We start from the raw sequence: 15237 nt of genomic DNA on the forward strand, positions 1-15237 counted from the left end.
ATCAGCGACAGGCGCAGGTCTGGCCGCGAATTGACGCGGGATTGGAACCACGCTTTGCTGATTCATCGCACAGAGACACCACCGCACACGGACACCACCGCACACGGACACCACCGCACACGGACACCACCGCACACGGACACCTCTATATACACCCCAGCAGCCTTTATATACACCCCAGCATATACAACCCAACAGCATACAGTTATATATTCATGTAATAGTTTATATATTTTGATGATCTGTTTAATAATTTCATTCAGTTGTATTAAGTTCTATGAACAATAACATTTAATGATAATGTATATATTTTACCCTGTATATTCATTGCATTATTCTTAAATCTTCATAAATAAACTACACACATATTCTAGACTAGAATACCCGATGCGCTAGAATCGGGCCACCATTTAGTCTAGTAATAAAAGCCAGCATTTCAATTAAATGACCCTCTATATACCGTAGTATACAAATAAGAAAGCCGCGGAGACACCATCACGTGTTTCTCAACGCTGGCAGGAAACTAGCCAGGTCTTTCACCAGGAAGGAACAACCACGGGAAGGGCAGTCTCCAGTCAAGGAGACCACCTATACCAAACATGGTATCCATCCACAGACAGCCGTTTCGGGGTATTTGCCCCTCATCAGTGTGGAGTAGGAATCTGGCTAGTGGGGGTCAATGCCTAGTATAAGACTACTTAAGCAAGCATTGTTGACCTTAGGGAGATCAACATATCCACTGCGGAGACACCATCACGTGTTTCTCAACGCAGTGATTCTAGAGCATTGCCCCCTGGGAAGTATGCAAATAAGAAAGCCGCGGAGACACCATCACGTGTTTCTCAACGCTGGCAGGAAACTAGCCAGGTCTTTCACCAGGAAGGAACAACCACGGGAACAACCCAGGGGGCAATGCTCTAGAATCACTGCGTTGAGAAACACGTGATGGTGTCTCCGCAGTGGATATGTTGATCTCCCTAAGGTCAACAATGCTTGCTTAAATATACCGTAGTATAGGGATAGTCTGGGTTTGTTGTAGCGAGAGCAACTATTAGTTAGTGAATCCTTCCTATAAGGGCTCATTCAGATGACCGTATAAATTGGATTTCTTTTATCGGACAGAACACTTACCCATGTTATTCAGTGAGGTCATGTAGATGGACAATTTTTTTCCATGCTGCGATTTGACTCTAAAAGGCAGGACAAAGAAGGGGTTAAACCAACACCGCGCTTACACAACTGTAATGCACTCCAAATCTTGTTAAAAGAAGTGATTTTATTTGTCTATGTGTTTCGAGAGATTAGTCTCCTTCTTTAGGACAGAAATCACATTACAGTGCTTTTTTCTCCAGAAGAAGGATACTAATCTCTCGAAACACAGACAAATAAAATCACTTCTTTTAACAAGATATGGACTGGATTCCACTTTTGAGGCAGCACAGTGTTGGTTTAACCCTCTCATTGTCCGGCCTTATGTGTCATATATTGGGTTACTGCAGCAGCCGCTATATGTGTCTACATTGGTTGTGACTCTCACAACCCCCACAAGGAAGCCTCCAGGATCTCAATTCACCCACTGCTCTTGTTGGATAAAACCCTATCTGCACTTTTGTTTCCCATTTCTTTGATTTATCAATTTGACTCTGAAATGGGATGAGACTCACCCAGTCAAGTCTATGGGAGAAAGAAGAAAAAAAATCAGATGCCATAGTATAGCATCCAATAATTATGAATACATTACAGTTTTTTTTAACATAGGAAATTGTAAATGATTACTAGCGGCTACTGCAAAAAAAGAAAAAAAGATTGTATATTGATGACAATTGAGAAAAAAATGGTCTCACTTTTCTGGAAGAAAATCGGACCGATTTATTTTTTATACTGTCATGTGAAACTATCCTAGGAAAGACATCTTTATGCCTTTATTGGTCATTTGTAAGAGAGCCTTTAACCCTTTCCTGACAAGGCAGTTTTCCATTTTTATGCTTTTATTTTTTCCTCCCCTTCTTCAAAGAGCATTAGCTTCTTAATTTTCCTGTTACAATTGCAGTTTTGATTATTACAAATTAATGAACTGGAAATTAGGGAAAAAAAATCCATCTGCAATGAAATATAAAATAAAAAAAGATAATGACATAGGAGTATGATTCTGCAGGTCAACATATTTACGCCAATACCAAACTTATGTTGCTTTTTTTCATTTAATCAGTAAGGGAAAAAAAATGAAAATCTGTAAAAAAAAAAAAAAAAAACAACAACAAAAAACCAAAGTGGTGTCACCATATTCTGTATGAGGGCTTGTTTTTTGCCTGTCAAATTGATGTGTTCAATTATACAATTTTGGGGTAGTTACGACATTTTGATAGCTTCTTCCTGTGACAGGTAGAAAGAAATCTTCTGCTTGGCTGACTAAGCAAGGAGGACTGAGGTTGCAGAAAAAAATCCTTTATGCTCAGTCAGCCGAGGAGAAGATGTATTTCTTGTACTGTCCCACTTCTCTGGAAGCCTCAAGATTTGAGCTTAAGATACTGGACTTCTAACATTGAGACACAGGACCCGGGAACTGTTTCTTCAGACTGCAACCCTCACATACTGTATCCTCACCTATCCCTTGTAGACTGTGAGCCCTCGCGGGCAGGGACCTCTCTCCTCCTGTACCTGTCTGTGTCTTGTACTGTTTATAATTATTGTACTTGTCCCTATTATGTACACCCCTTTCAAATGTAAAGCTCCATGGAATAAATGGCGCTATAGTAATAAATAATAATAATCCTAACGAGACTAGGACAGGATTCTGTTTGAAATAAGGAACGGGGGCTATTTTCTTACATTCTTGGAGAACCTGTTATAAACAATTTTACACTAATCTCCCAAAATGTGAAAAATCTTTGTGATGACATATTAACAAGACAGGTTTGAATCAGAAAAACCATGATGTGCACAATTTGGACAGTATGCACTAACCATTTAATCCTCATTTAAAGGGGTACACCCACCATAACAAATCATTTTTCCACAGGATATAAAATTTGTCTGATTATTGGGGTCTGACTGACTAATTCCAGTAAGTAAGGGGCTCTAAAGTCCCTTACTTGAACGTACAGATGGTAAGAAGCAAAATGCTGTTTCCTATTGTCCCACTTTTGGCCTGCTTTTGGGGCTGATGGGTCTTAGCAGTCATCTCTCAGCAATCAGCACATTATTATATATCCTTTAATGTATCTTGGACTCATCATTTTTCTTATGAACATACTGAAAAATATATATGTATTTTTCTTTTACATTTTAGAATGACTCTTACAATTTCTCTCTCCTATATGTAGAATTAAAGAAAGCTTTTTCAGCTGATGCGATGGCACAGAAATTGGCTCGGGATGACTTTATTATGTTAAATGTTGTGGTAAGTTTATGGTTCTCTCTCTAGAATATATAGTATCACTTTAGGAGCCTCACATGGTACCTGGTATATGAAGAGTAGCTTATGGACACGCCCCCATAGAACTCTGAGCCACGCCCCTTTGTAAAGATTATAAGAATTTTAGCACTATAATAAAAAGGCTGTGATCTCTGCAACCACATAGTGAATTAAAAAAAAAACAACAAAACACAAATGTTTGAATGCAGCGGAAATAAAAAAAAATTAAAGGGAACCTGTCAGGTCCATTATGCACTCAGAACCATGAGCAGTTCTGGGTGCCTATTGCTAATCCCTGCCTAACGGTCCCTGTATACACTAGCATAGATAAAGAGATCCTTAGAAAAAGTATTTCTAAAAATCTTTTATCATATGCTAATGAGGCTAGCGACTAGTCGCAAAGGCGTTACTTCCCTTGACTAGTCGACCCTTTTATCATCTTAGTTCTGTGGGTGCGCTACCTTGCTAATGAATGCGCAGCATCAGAGGATGGTCACACTCAGCTCTCTTGCTGCTGAGTCCTGGATTTCAGCTCTGTGCGCATAATCCCGGACTTTCAGTCATGCGCACTACATGGGTTTGAAGCCGGGACTCGTACACTCGGCTTCATAGTGCGCACTTGGGACTAGTCGCTGGACTCATTAACATATCACATGGGATCTTTAGAAATACTTTTTCTAAAGATCTTTTTATCTCTAGGCTGGGATTGCTAGACAGGGATTAGCAATATACACCCATAACTGTTCGTGGTCCTGGGTGCATATTTCACCTGACAAGTTCCCTTTAAGATTCAGAATTTTAATATGATATTAAAGGGAACCTGTCACCAGGTTTGGCCCCTATAAGCTGTGGCCACTATCAGTGAGCTTATATACAGCATTTCACAATACTGTATATAAGAGCCCAGACTGCTCAGTATAACATAAAAAAAAACACTTTTATAATACTCACGTAGCGGAATGGTCCAGTCCGATGGGTGTCGCTGCTCTCCCGTCCAGCGTCTTCTCTCTGCTGCGATCTCCATCCTCCTTCTTCCCAGCCCAGTGTGGATGATGTGTGTACGTCATCCACACAGGCAGACACTGAGGTCCTGCACAGGTGCACTTTGGGCAGACACTGAGGTCCTGCACAGGTGCACTTTGGGCAGACACTGAGGTCCTGCACAGGTGCACTGTGGGCAGACAGTGAAGTCCTGCACAGGTGCACTTTGGGCAGACACTGAGGTCCTGCACAGGTGCACTTTGGGCAGACACTGAGGTCCTGCACAGGTGCACTTTGGGCAGACACTGAGGTCCTGCACAGGTGCACTTTGATCTGCTCTCAGCAGGGCAGCTCAAAGTACTGTAATGCGCAGATGCGAAGAGAGGTTAAAGACCGCCTGCGCACTACAATCCTTTGATCTCTTCTGAGTAGGACAGATCAAAGTGCGCCTGCACAAGACGTCAATGCCGGCTAGTGTGCATGACGTAGGACACATCATGAACACGTGCCTCAGAAGAAGGAGGATGGCGATCGCTGCAGACAGGAAGCGCTGGACCGGAGAGCAGTGACACCCATTGGACCAGACTGCCCCATAGATGAGTATTAGAAAAATGTTTTTTACATTCTACAGAGCGGTCTGGGCTCTTATATACAGTATTCTGGAATGTTGTATATAAGAGCTCATTGTGCAACCGCACACTAATTATAAAATATAACTTTTAATGGTGCTTTTTAAAACGAGTAAACCTCATAAAAACGTGAGTATAAAATAAGAATACCCAAAACAGTAGTCACCAAGCTCAAATGGACCCTGGTTTGGGTACAGCGCACAAAACATTATCTGGACTGGGTCACTGATATGTCACCACAGTACTATACTGGAGGTCACACGTACAGGGAACCGCCCTCCACTCTGTACCTCCAATATTATCTAATGTGTAGATATTTGGTGTAAATGACCGCCATTAAATATATACCATTTCTTACATAATATGGTTATAATAGTTGGAACGGTCTCACCAATGACTTGCGGGCTTCAAAATTCTCATGGACAGGAGATTCACTGATAAACCTCCTTCATGTTTATCTCTCAATCTATCATTAAATGTCAGCAGCAGGCCTCCGGTCACTCCATACGCGTTTCATCCCCACATAGAAATCATCAGGGGAGCCCGTGCTTATGGAAATCTGCCAGCTTTAAAGGCCATCCTTCTCATCATTATCATTGTGGCCCTCTTCATAAGAATAAAATGCCCATTCCAGACACACTGTGTCAGTAGTCTCTCTCAATTCACATGTTCCCTTTAAGAATCTAAGCTCTCATATTCTAGCCACAGTTAGCATTTAAAGTCATGACCTTGAAAAGTTTAAAAAAGTTCTAGATCTAGAAACATATACTAGAATTAAGATTTACAGTCACCCCCGCCATTTCTGCAGCATGTTCCCTATGATCCTGAAATAGTCTTGTAGATATATACAGTGCCTACAAGCAGGGCTGTGGAGTCGGTAAGCCAAACCTTCGACTCCGACTCCGACTCCGACTCCTCAAATTCTCTTGCACCGACTCCGACTCCGGCTCCGACTCCGACTCCGGCTCCGACTCCGACTCCTACATATATTGCTTATAGTTAGGTGAAAAATTTATTGTAGTACATGAATGTGTGTATGTGAACATCAGACATTTAATAATTTTTATGATACAATAATCAAGATATTTGGATAGAACATAAAATATATTTATTGGAATACAACTTTAGAACACAAAAAACTGTAATAAATTGTAAATATGTAATACACTATGTAATATACAGTAGATTACATATATATCTTGTGTGTGTATATACACTGTGTGTATATATATATATATATATATATATATAATATTACATATTTACAATTTATTACGGTAGTTTTTTGTGTTCTAAAGTTGTATTCCAATAAATATTTTATGTTCTATCCAAATATCTTGATTATTGTATCATAAAAACAATTAAATGTCTGATGTTCACATTGTACTACAATAAATGTTTCACTTAAATATAAGCATTATACTAAATGTTATTATTTAGTAAAATATTCAGCACATTCTGCATTGCACTCCTGTCCCCAATTTATTATATATTTTAGGAGTCGGAGTCGGTGCATTTTATACCGACTCCGACTCCGACTCCGACTCCACGACTCCGACTCCGACTCCACAGCCCTGCCTACAAGTAGTATTCAACCCCCTGCAGATTTAGCAGGTTTCATAAGATGCAAATAAGTTAGAGCCTGCAAACTTCAAACAAGAGCAGGATTTATTAACAGATGCATACATCTTACAAACCAACAAGTTATGTTGCTCAGTTAAATTTTAATAAATTTTCAACATAAAAGTGGATCAATTATTATTCAACCCCTAGGTTTAATATTTTGTGGAATAACCCTTGTTTGCAATTACAGCTAATATTCGTCTTTTATAAGACCTGATCAGGCCGGCACAGGTCTCTGGAGTTATCTTGGCCCACTCCTCCATGCAGATCTTCTCCAAGTTATCTAGATTCTTTGGGTGTCTCATGTGGACTTTAATCTTGAGCTCCTTCCACAAGTTTTCAATTGGGTTAAGGTCAGGAGACTGACTAGGCCACTGCAACACCTTGATTTTTTCCCTCTTGAACCAGGCCTTGGTTTTCTTGGCTGTGTGCTTTGGGTCGTTGTCTTGTTGGAAGATGAAATGATGACCCATCCTAAGATCCTTGATGGAGGAGCGGAGGTTCTTGGCCAAAATATCCAGGTAGGCCATGCTATCCATCTTCCCATGGATGCGGACCAGATGGCCAGGCCCCTTGGCTGAGAAACAGCCCCACAGCATGATGCTGCCACCACCATGCTTGACTGTAGGGATGGTATTCTTGGGGTCGTATGCAGTGCCATCCAGTCTCCAAACGTCACGTGTGTGGTTGGCACCAAAGATCTCGATCTTGGTCTCATCAGACCAGAGAACCTTGAACCAGTCTGTCTCAGAGTCCTCCAAGTGATCATGAGCAAACTGTAGACGAGCCTTGACATGACGCTTTGAAAGTAAAGGTACCTTACGGGCTCGTCTGGAACGGAGACCATTGCGGTGGAGTACGTTACTTATGGTATTGACTGAGACCAATGTCCCCACTGCCATGAGATCTTCCCGGAGCTCCTTTCTTGTTGTCCTTGGGTTAGCCTTGACTCTTCAGACAAGCCTGGCCTCTGCACGGGTGGAAACTTTCAAAAGCTGTTCAGGCCGTGGAAGGCTAACAGTAGTTCCATAAGCCTTCCACTTCCGGATGATGCTCCCAACAGTGGAGACAGGTAGGCCCAACTCCTTGGAAAGGGTTTTGTACCCCTTGCCAGCCTTGTGACCCTCCACGATCTTGTCTCTGATGGCCTTGGAATGCTCCTTTGTCTTTCACATGTTGACCAAGTATGAGTGCTGTTCACAAGTTTGGGGAGGGTCTTAATTAGTCATAAAAGGCTGGAAAAAGAGATAATTAATCCAAACATGTGAAGCTCATTGTTCTTTGTGCCTGAAATTCTTCTTAATACTTTAGGGGAACCAAACAGAATTCTGGTGGATTGAGGGGTTGAATAATAAATGACCCTCTGAATAAACTTTTCACAATTTAAAAAAAAAAAAAAAAAAAAAGAAATAACATTCTTTTTTGCTGCAGTGCATTTCACACTTTCAGGCTGATCTACAGTCCAAATGTCACAATGCCAAGTTAATTCCGAATGTGTAAACCTGCTAAATCTGCAGGGGGTTGAATACTACTTGTAGGCACTGTACATAGGGCTCAATTCTGAGCTGATCAGTTCCATCGTAGGTTGATGATCAGCTGACACTTCACCTTGATACTAAATGGTGCTTTACACGCTGCAACATCGCTAGCGATCTCGTTAGCGATGTAACACGCCAGATCGCACATACGATTTGCCGAGATCGCACATGATACTGGCGCTACAAAAATGACTTATGTGCGATCTCTGCAAATCTTATCTGCGATCTGGCGTGTCACATCGCTAACGAGATCGCTAGCGATGTTGCAGTGTGTAAAGCACCCTTAAGGATACGGTGAGGTGGTGTGGCTGAAATTCTACTGACTGTGATGGCCAATTGCTGCATAATTGTGAACACAATGACCAACCGCAAGAGTACGCAGCTTCGGCTGTGCTGGCACCGCGCCATCTGCCCGTGTCCTTAGCATTATTTTCTCCTATTCCACACAGTGCATTGCGTGGAGACTTCTGCTGCAGTCAGTTGTCTTACAACCAAACACAGGAGAGTAAGGAGAAGGAGTGGGGACATGGCTAATTTCCTAAGACACAGATTTCTCAGATTTTATAGTAATATAAAACAAAATTGGTTCAAAGAAAAAAAGGAAATTAGATGGAATTTTTTTTTGTGTTTATTGTTTGTTTTTTTTATGGCTAAATCTTGACCATTTATGTCAGAAATTAAATTATGAAATTCAAATGATAGATTGCATCAGAGAATACATATCAAATAAAAGGAAATACTACAAATTTGATTAGTTGATGTGTAATTAATACATTTAAAGGGGTTGTCTAGTTGGACAATTGCCAGAATGAATACGTTTTTCCTGGTTAGAATGGAGTGTCTGTGTGTATTCTCGACCATTGGACCTATTCATTGCCTAAGTGACTGCTGGAGAAAGCTGAGAACAGCTCTTTGGCACTCCTGTAAGAGAATGACTAGAGTGGTGGTCGAACAGGCACATTGTAACATCATTCTAAACGTGATAAGAGTGCCCACTTCTGATAATCAGTGGTGTCTCAGTGGTCAAACCCCTACTGATGTGCAAGTTATCACCTACCCCATGGGCAGATGATAACAGGTTCCAAATGGACAACCCCTTTAAGTACATAAGATATGACCTCTACAATAATCTAATATGCTCTTCATACATGTCTATCTTCACAGCACCCTGTGGCTGATGAGAACCAGTCTCCAGATGGACTTTATGTACCCAGAGTCCTGTTTGTAGGTGAGTGCTATTAGACATTTCCTTTTTTAAAGCAGTGCTATGAAATACTTTGGTTGTAGCTTCCAGTTTGCTTATAGGTGCAACCTGTGACTATCGACAGCTGCAAATCATTCAGGATTTTCATTAGTGTATCATCTGTTCTACAGATCCATCAATGACTGTCAGGACAGATCTTGCTGGAAGATACTCCAACAGGCTATATGCCTATGAAGCTGGTGATATTCCAGAATGTAAGTATTGTGGAAAATGTGTGTGTGTACACATACATACATACACACAATATAGAGGCTGAAATGTGTGCTCATTCTGCTTTGCAAAATAGCTGTAGCTCAGTGACATTGGATAAAGGCTTCTGTGGACAGCAATTTTCAAGTATTTCCACAGATTTTCAATGGGATTTAGGTCTGGACTGTGACTGGACCATTCACACATATGATTATGCTTTGATCTAAACCATTCATTGTAGCTCTGGCAGTAGGTTTAGAGTTGTTCCCTTTTCGCCCCAGTCTCAAGTCTTTTGCAACCTCTAACAGGTTTTCCTCCAGGATTACCCTGTCTTTAGTTCCATCCATCTTCCCATTAACTCTGACCTGCTTCCCTGTCCCTGCTGAAGAAAAGCCTTCCCACAGTATGATGCTGCCACCACCATGATTGATGGTGGGGATGGTGTTTTCAGGCTGATGTGCAGTGTTAGTTTTCCCACAACACATAACATTTTTGCATTTAGCCCAAAAAGTTCTACCTTGATCTCATCTGCCATGTAGGGGACAAATTTAGCATGTGGAAGAAGATGCTTTGATGCTTCAGAATGGGTCAGATTCTTGCTCGGCTTAAAGACATCTGAGCAATGACTGTAGCTGCTCCCTGCACTTCCACTATGACTGAAAGCTGGCGGCTTTGGAATTGGAAGATTATTAACCTGCAGATTAACCCTATATTTTCAGATTAGCCCTATATTTGGCACATGTTAGGTTCCCTGAAATAAGGGCCATCTAGATGAATAATTGTCTGTCATTCAAGTCGGCCAGAAACATTACTTTATAGGGGATCTCCTCTATGAATTCTTTATGACCTTGTGTGTATTTCTGTGACTGGTATTTGACAATAACAAGTCTGTTATGTGGTTATATTGTAATAATTATCTGTATACTTCTTTAATCAACAGTGATCACAAACATGAAGAAAGCTAGAAATATCCTGAAGACTGAATTGTAGGTGTGTGATCCTTGTGGAAGATCTGCGGTGCAGCAACGGTGGCCATGATGTGCTGAACACCACCAATATCACTCTATAGTAGAACCATAAACAAAAGTCCTTATGAAAACAATTCACAGTGGCAAAAATGTCTAGTTTACTTAATATAATATGCTACAGAGTAATAAGTCTTTCCTATGGTTACTTTTTTCTACCTCTTGTATATCTCCTTAATGCTCACTGCCCTCTCTACCTATGAAGTGTGGTGAAATGACACATTTTTACCTATGTATTAACTGCACTAAAAAACCCTACACCATTCTTGCACCCTATATTTTTGCACAGTAACTTGCAAACTTGGAAAATGGCCTTTTGTCAACAATAGTATTCTTAGTAGACAATAAATACAACAGCACTGAGTTGGTAACAAAGGAGACAACATCTGTATGAAATGTTACTGCAGTAACTTCTATTTTACTGTTACACTGCGTAAAATATGCTCACTGTGGTCTTTGCTCTTCTTTTTTCACTCATTTTATGGCTTAAAGGGGATGTCCACTACTTGGACAATTTCTACTCATTCCCCTTTTTCGCCCCCATAAAAATAAACAAGCCTATAATCACCTCCAGTGCGGTCGTGGTTTCAGCAGCCTCTGAAGCCGCGTTCCTGGGTCCCATGTGGGATTATGACTTGTGGTCCCCAAGATTAATCAGTGCCCGGCTTCTGTCTCCCCGCCTTTGGACGTTTGAGCAGGATGTGAGTGCAGCGCTGACTTACTGATCAAACATCTGAAGGTAGGGTGAAGGAAGCCAGCGCTGATTGGTCATAGGGCACGCATGTCATAACAATTTCACGTGAGCCCCAAGAACGTGACTTCAGACATCGCTGGAACCGCAACCGCACCGGAGGTGAGTATTGATTTATTTATTTTTACGAGGGAGAACAAGGGGAATGAGTAGGGGTTGTTGAAGTAATGGACAACACCTTTTAAAGTGATCCTTAAATTCTATAAAATTTACACAGCATAAAGAACATGTAATTAACTGCGGGAAACTAGAAATTCTCCTTTGCGCCTATTCTGTTCAGGTCAACAGGTCACCTCTGTAACTTTTTACATTTTATACAAAATATTTACTATGTATTTGTAACAAATAAACATGTTTTATCCCAAAAAATTGTGTCAAATTAACTTTTTTTTTTTTACATTTCTATGTAGAGATCATGATATTTGGTGCATATAGGGATAATCTTAAGCAAAACTAGACAAACTTTTATTATTTATTATCATAGCGCCATTTATTCCATGGCTCTTTACATGTAAGAAGGGGTATACGTATGGGGACAAGTACAATAATCATAAACAATACAAGGCACAGACAGGTAGTGGAGAAGACAGGACCCACAGACAGGTGGTGGAGAAGACAGGACCCTGCCACCGAGGGCTCACAGTCTACAAATAGAAGCAAACTCTCAGGGTATAGTCACATACGATACAATATGATGCACTTTATTGATTCAGAGGGAAATTGTGATATCACAGCAGCAGAACATAGACATGAAATACTTCATTACAACATAATAGTAATGTCTGACATTCTTCTGTCAATTCTACTATTATTAATAACAGATCAGACACAATTGGTAAACCAATAAAATAATCACTTTGAGGATTTCACACTTGATTGATTGTAATTGTTATACATTTTCATAGCAGTCGACACAAACTATTTCCTGTATCTTTTTTTTTATAATTCTATATTTTGAAAGCCAAACTCATAACAGTACAGGGTATCTCCTGTTCCACACAGGACAGCGAATAAAGATAATGGCAAGTATTAACACTAACAAAGACATGCATAGTATCTGTCTTCGCCCAGACACCACCCTTGGCCCCGTACCTGCTCGAGTCTGACCCAATTTAAACATTTTATAAGCCAACCAAACCAAAAGAAGAGAGAATACACAGCTGAAAGAAGATAGCAGAGCCAGTAAAAAGCTTGAAGCGAGAAAAAGAGAGAGAAGGAAAATAAAATAAAAAAAAAATAAAGGAGGGGGTGGGGAAGAAGGGGTTGCGGAGGGGGAAGGAAGGAGGGGAAGGGGGGACTGGAATGGGGGGGGGTGGTGTTTCTCCGAGGAATTTCCTGTATCTTTCCTTCGTACACTTTAGTAGGGTTAGATGGTTACTGAAGCTTCTCCTCTGTCTCATATAATGGCTGTGCATTATTGTTTACTTCTTCTGAGGTCTTTTCTCCACGACCTCCTCAAAAGTGTCAAGATGGTGGCCCACCGCCGAGCTATTCGCATCAGACACACTACTTCCCCAGCATATGATTGAGAAAAAGATAAAAAAAAAAAGTTTGCTTAAAAGAACTGAGAGTCCTCAGTGGTTGATACCCTTTAATGGCTAACTGAAAAGATGGTAATAATAGCAAGCTTTCAAGACTACTTGGGTCTCTTCATCAGGCTCAATATAACACAAAATCTGAAGAGTCACATATTTATACACAACAGGACATAGAATAAAGCCGTAAAGAAGACTAGTTATGTGAAGCAGAACTATCACTAAGGCAAGGGGGGCAAACTGTTGTGGCCATAAATATTGCTGCAGTTCATAGATAAGCAGTGTGAGACCTGAGTACTCTCGAAAGCTTGCTATTATTACCAGGTGCATAACTATCACGGTCGCAGAGGTTGGACCCCAAATATTTGTAGCTCTCCAACTGCTCCATGTGCTGACCAACGATAGTGACAGGTAAATCTTCCGCCCGTTCATCACCAGCTCCTTAGTTTTCTGAATGTTTATTTGTAGATACTTAGCATGGCACCAATCCACAAATTCCAACCACCCTCTTTTATTCCTCATCACCCCGGTCCTCCCCTAATACATCCGACTACTACGGAGTCATCCAAGAATTTTTGAAGACTGCAAAAATCAGATTTATACTGAAAATCTGCTGTATACAACGTGAAAAGAAAGGGCGACAGCACCACTCCCTGAGGGGCACCTACACTGCTCAATAATCTGCCAGACACCTGCGCTCCAATCTGTACAAACTGCGGCCTGTCTGACACGTGGTCCGTTATCCAATTTCTCATCCCCTCTTCCACTTTCGTATCAGTCATCTTTTGCATAGTAAAAATGGCTGTAAGGTATTGAAAACACTAGAGAAAGCAAAGAATATTGTGTGCACTGCGGTTCCATCATTGCCCAAAAGTGAGTGCATGGCATGTAACAAAGCTATAACAGCATCGTCCACCCCAATGTATGCTGGTAAGCAAAGTGTAGGGGGAGGGGGGTCAACTGTAGGGGGTCAGGAAAAGCCCTCACCCTCGGACTAGTAAGCAAGCACTAATCTTTCCAAGAACTTCATAGCGCACAATGTTGAGCCTCAAGGACAATAGACGGTTAGGGATGCAGGGAAAGTAGTCTTGGGTACCGGACTAAGAAGAAAGTCTTCCATAACACTCGTACCCTCAATGATTGTAGACTCCAGTTAAAGAGAATATGTCACCAGGTTTTTGCTTCTCCATCTGAGAGCAACATAATGTAGAGACAGAGACCCTGATTCCAGCGATGTGACACTTACTGAGCCGTTTGCTGTCATTATGATAAAATCATTGTTTTCTCTGCTGCAGATGTAGCAGTTATACAGAGCTCATGAATATGGACTACCTGCAGCACGCCAAGTAGTCATTTAATGTAATCTACTGCTGATTAAACTGAGATTTTCTAAAAACTACACTAAGCAGCCCAGTAAGTGACATCACTGGAATCAGGATCTATGCCCCTATGTTAAGCTACTCTCAGATTAGGTGGCAAAAACGTGATGACACCTGCCCTTTAACTAGGTACTGAAAGACAGTAAACAGCTGGTTTGCACACACCTCAAGGATACATGGCTGAGTTCATCTGACCCTGCTGCTTTATCTATGTTTAGTTTTTTATATTGTCTCCTCACATCATTTTGGGAGACAATGAAATTAGTCAGTTCATCCCCATTATGAATGATGCAGATGGTTACTCAGCTCCATCACCCCTCTATCTGAACTGCACACTTATTGCTGAATCCATTGAAAAATTCATTAATATACTTATCCCTGTAGAGTCCTTCAAAATCAGATAGCAGTTCCTTCATTGTTGGAATAAAAAAAAAAAAAGTCTGGGAAACGTCAGTAGTAAAAATGCAAAAAGAAATGCTCGAGAAACAGCAAAAAAAAAAAAAAAATTTATATATACACAGAAAATATATATTATATACACACACACACACACAGTACAGACAAAGTTTGGACACACCTTCTCATCTGTAGAACAACTGTTAAGACGAGACTGTGCAGCAGCCTTCATGGTAAAATAGCTGCTAGGAAACCACTGCTAAGGACAGGCAACAAGCAGAAGAGACTTGTTTGGGCTAAAAAACACAAGGAATGGACATTAGACCAGTGGAAATCTGTGCTTTGGTCTGAGGAGTCCAAATTTGAGATCTTTGGATCCAACCACCGTGTCTTTGTAGAAAAGGTGAACGGATGGACTCTACATGGCTGGTTCCCACCGTGAAGCATGGAGGAGGAGGTGTGATTGTGTGTGTGTGTGTGGGGGGGCTTTGCTGGTGACACTATTGGGGATT

The 15237-nt window shown here is 41.0% G+C and overlaps 1 protein-coding gene across 2 annotated transcripts in view; it reads left to right on the plus strand.

Moving 5' to 3' along the window:
- LOC142245923 (anterior gradient protein 2-like) overlaps nucleotides 1-11775 on the plus strand; it is a 38230-nt gene extending 26455 nt beyond the window's left edge. For both annotated transcript variants that reach the window (XM_075318930.1, XM_075318928.1), the window contains exons 5-8: nucleotides 3324-3400; nucleotides 9351-9414; nucleotides 9561-9644; nucleotides 10580-11775. In XM_075318930.1, coding sequence (XP_075175045.1) covers nucleotides 3324-3400; nucleotides 9351-9414; nucleotides 9561-9644; nucleotides 10580-10629 — 275 coding nt within the window. In that variant the 3' untranslated portion in view covers nucleotides 10630-11775. The remainder of the gene's footprint in view (nucleotides 1-3323; nucleotides 3401-9350; nucleotides 9415-9560; nucleotides 9645-10579) is intronic.
- The last annotated feature ends 3462 nt before the right edge of the window (nucleotides 11776-15237 follow it).

This window comes from Anomaloglossus baeobatrachus, chromosome 7, assembly GCF_048569485.1.
Source record: "Anomaloglossus baeobatrachus isolate aAnoBae1 chromosome 7, aAnoBae1.hap1, whole genome shotgun sequence".
Classification (NCBI taxonomy): Eukaryota; Metazoa; Chordata; class Amphibia; order Anura; family Aromobatidae; genus Anomaloglossus; species Anomaloglossus baeobatrachus.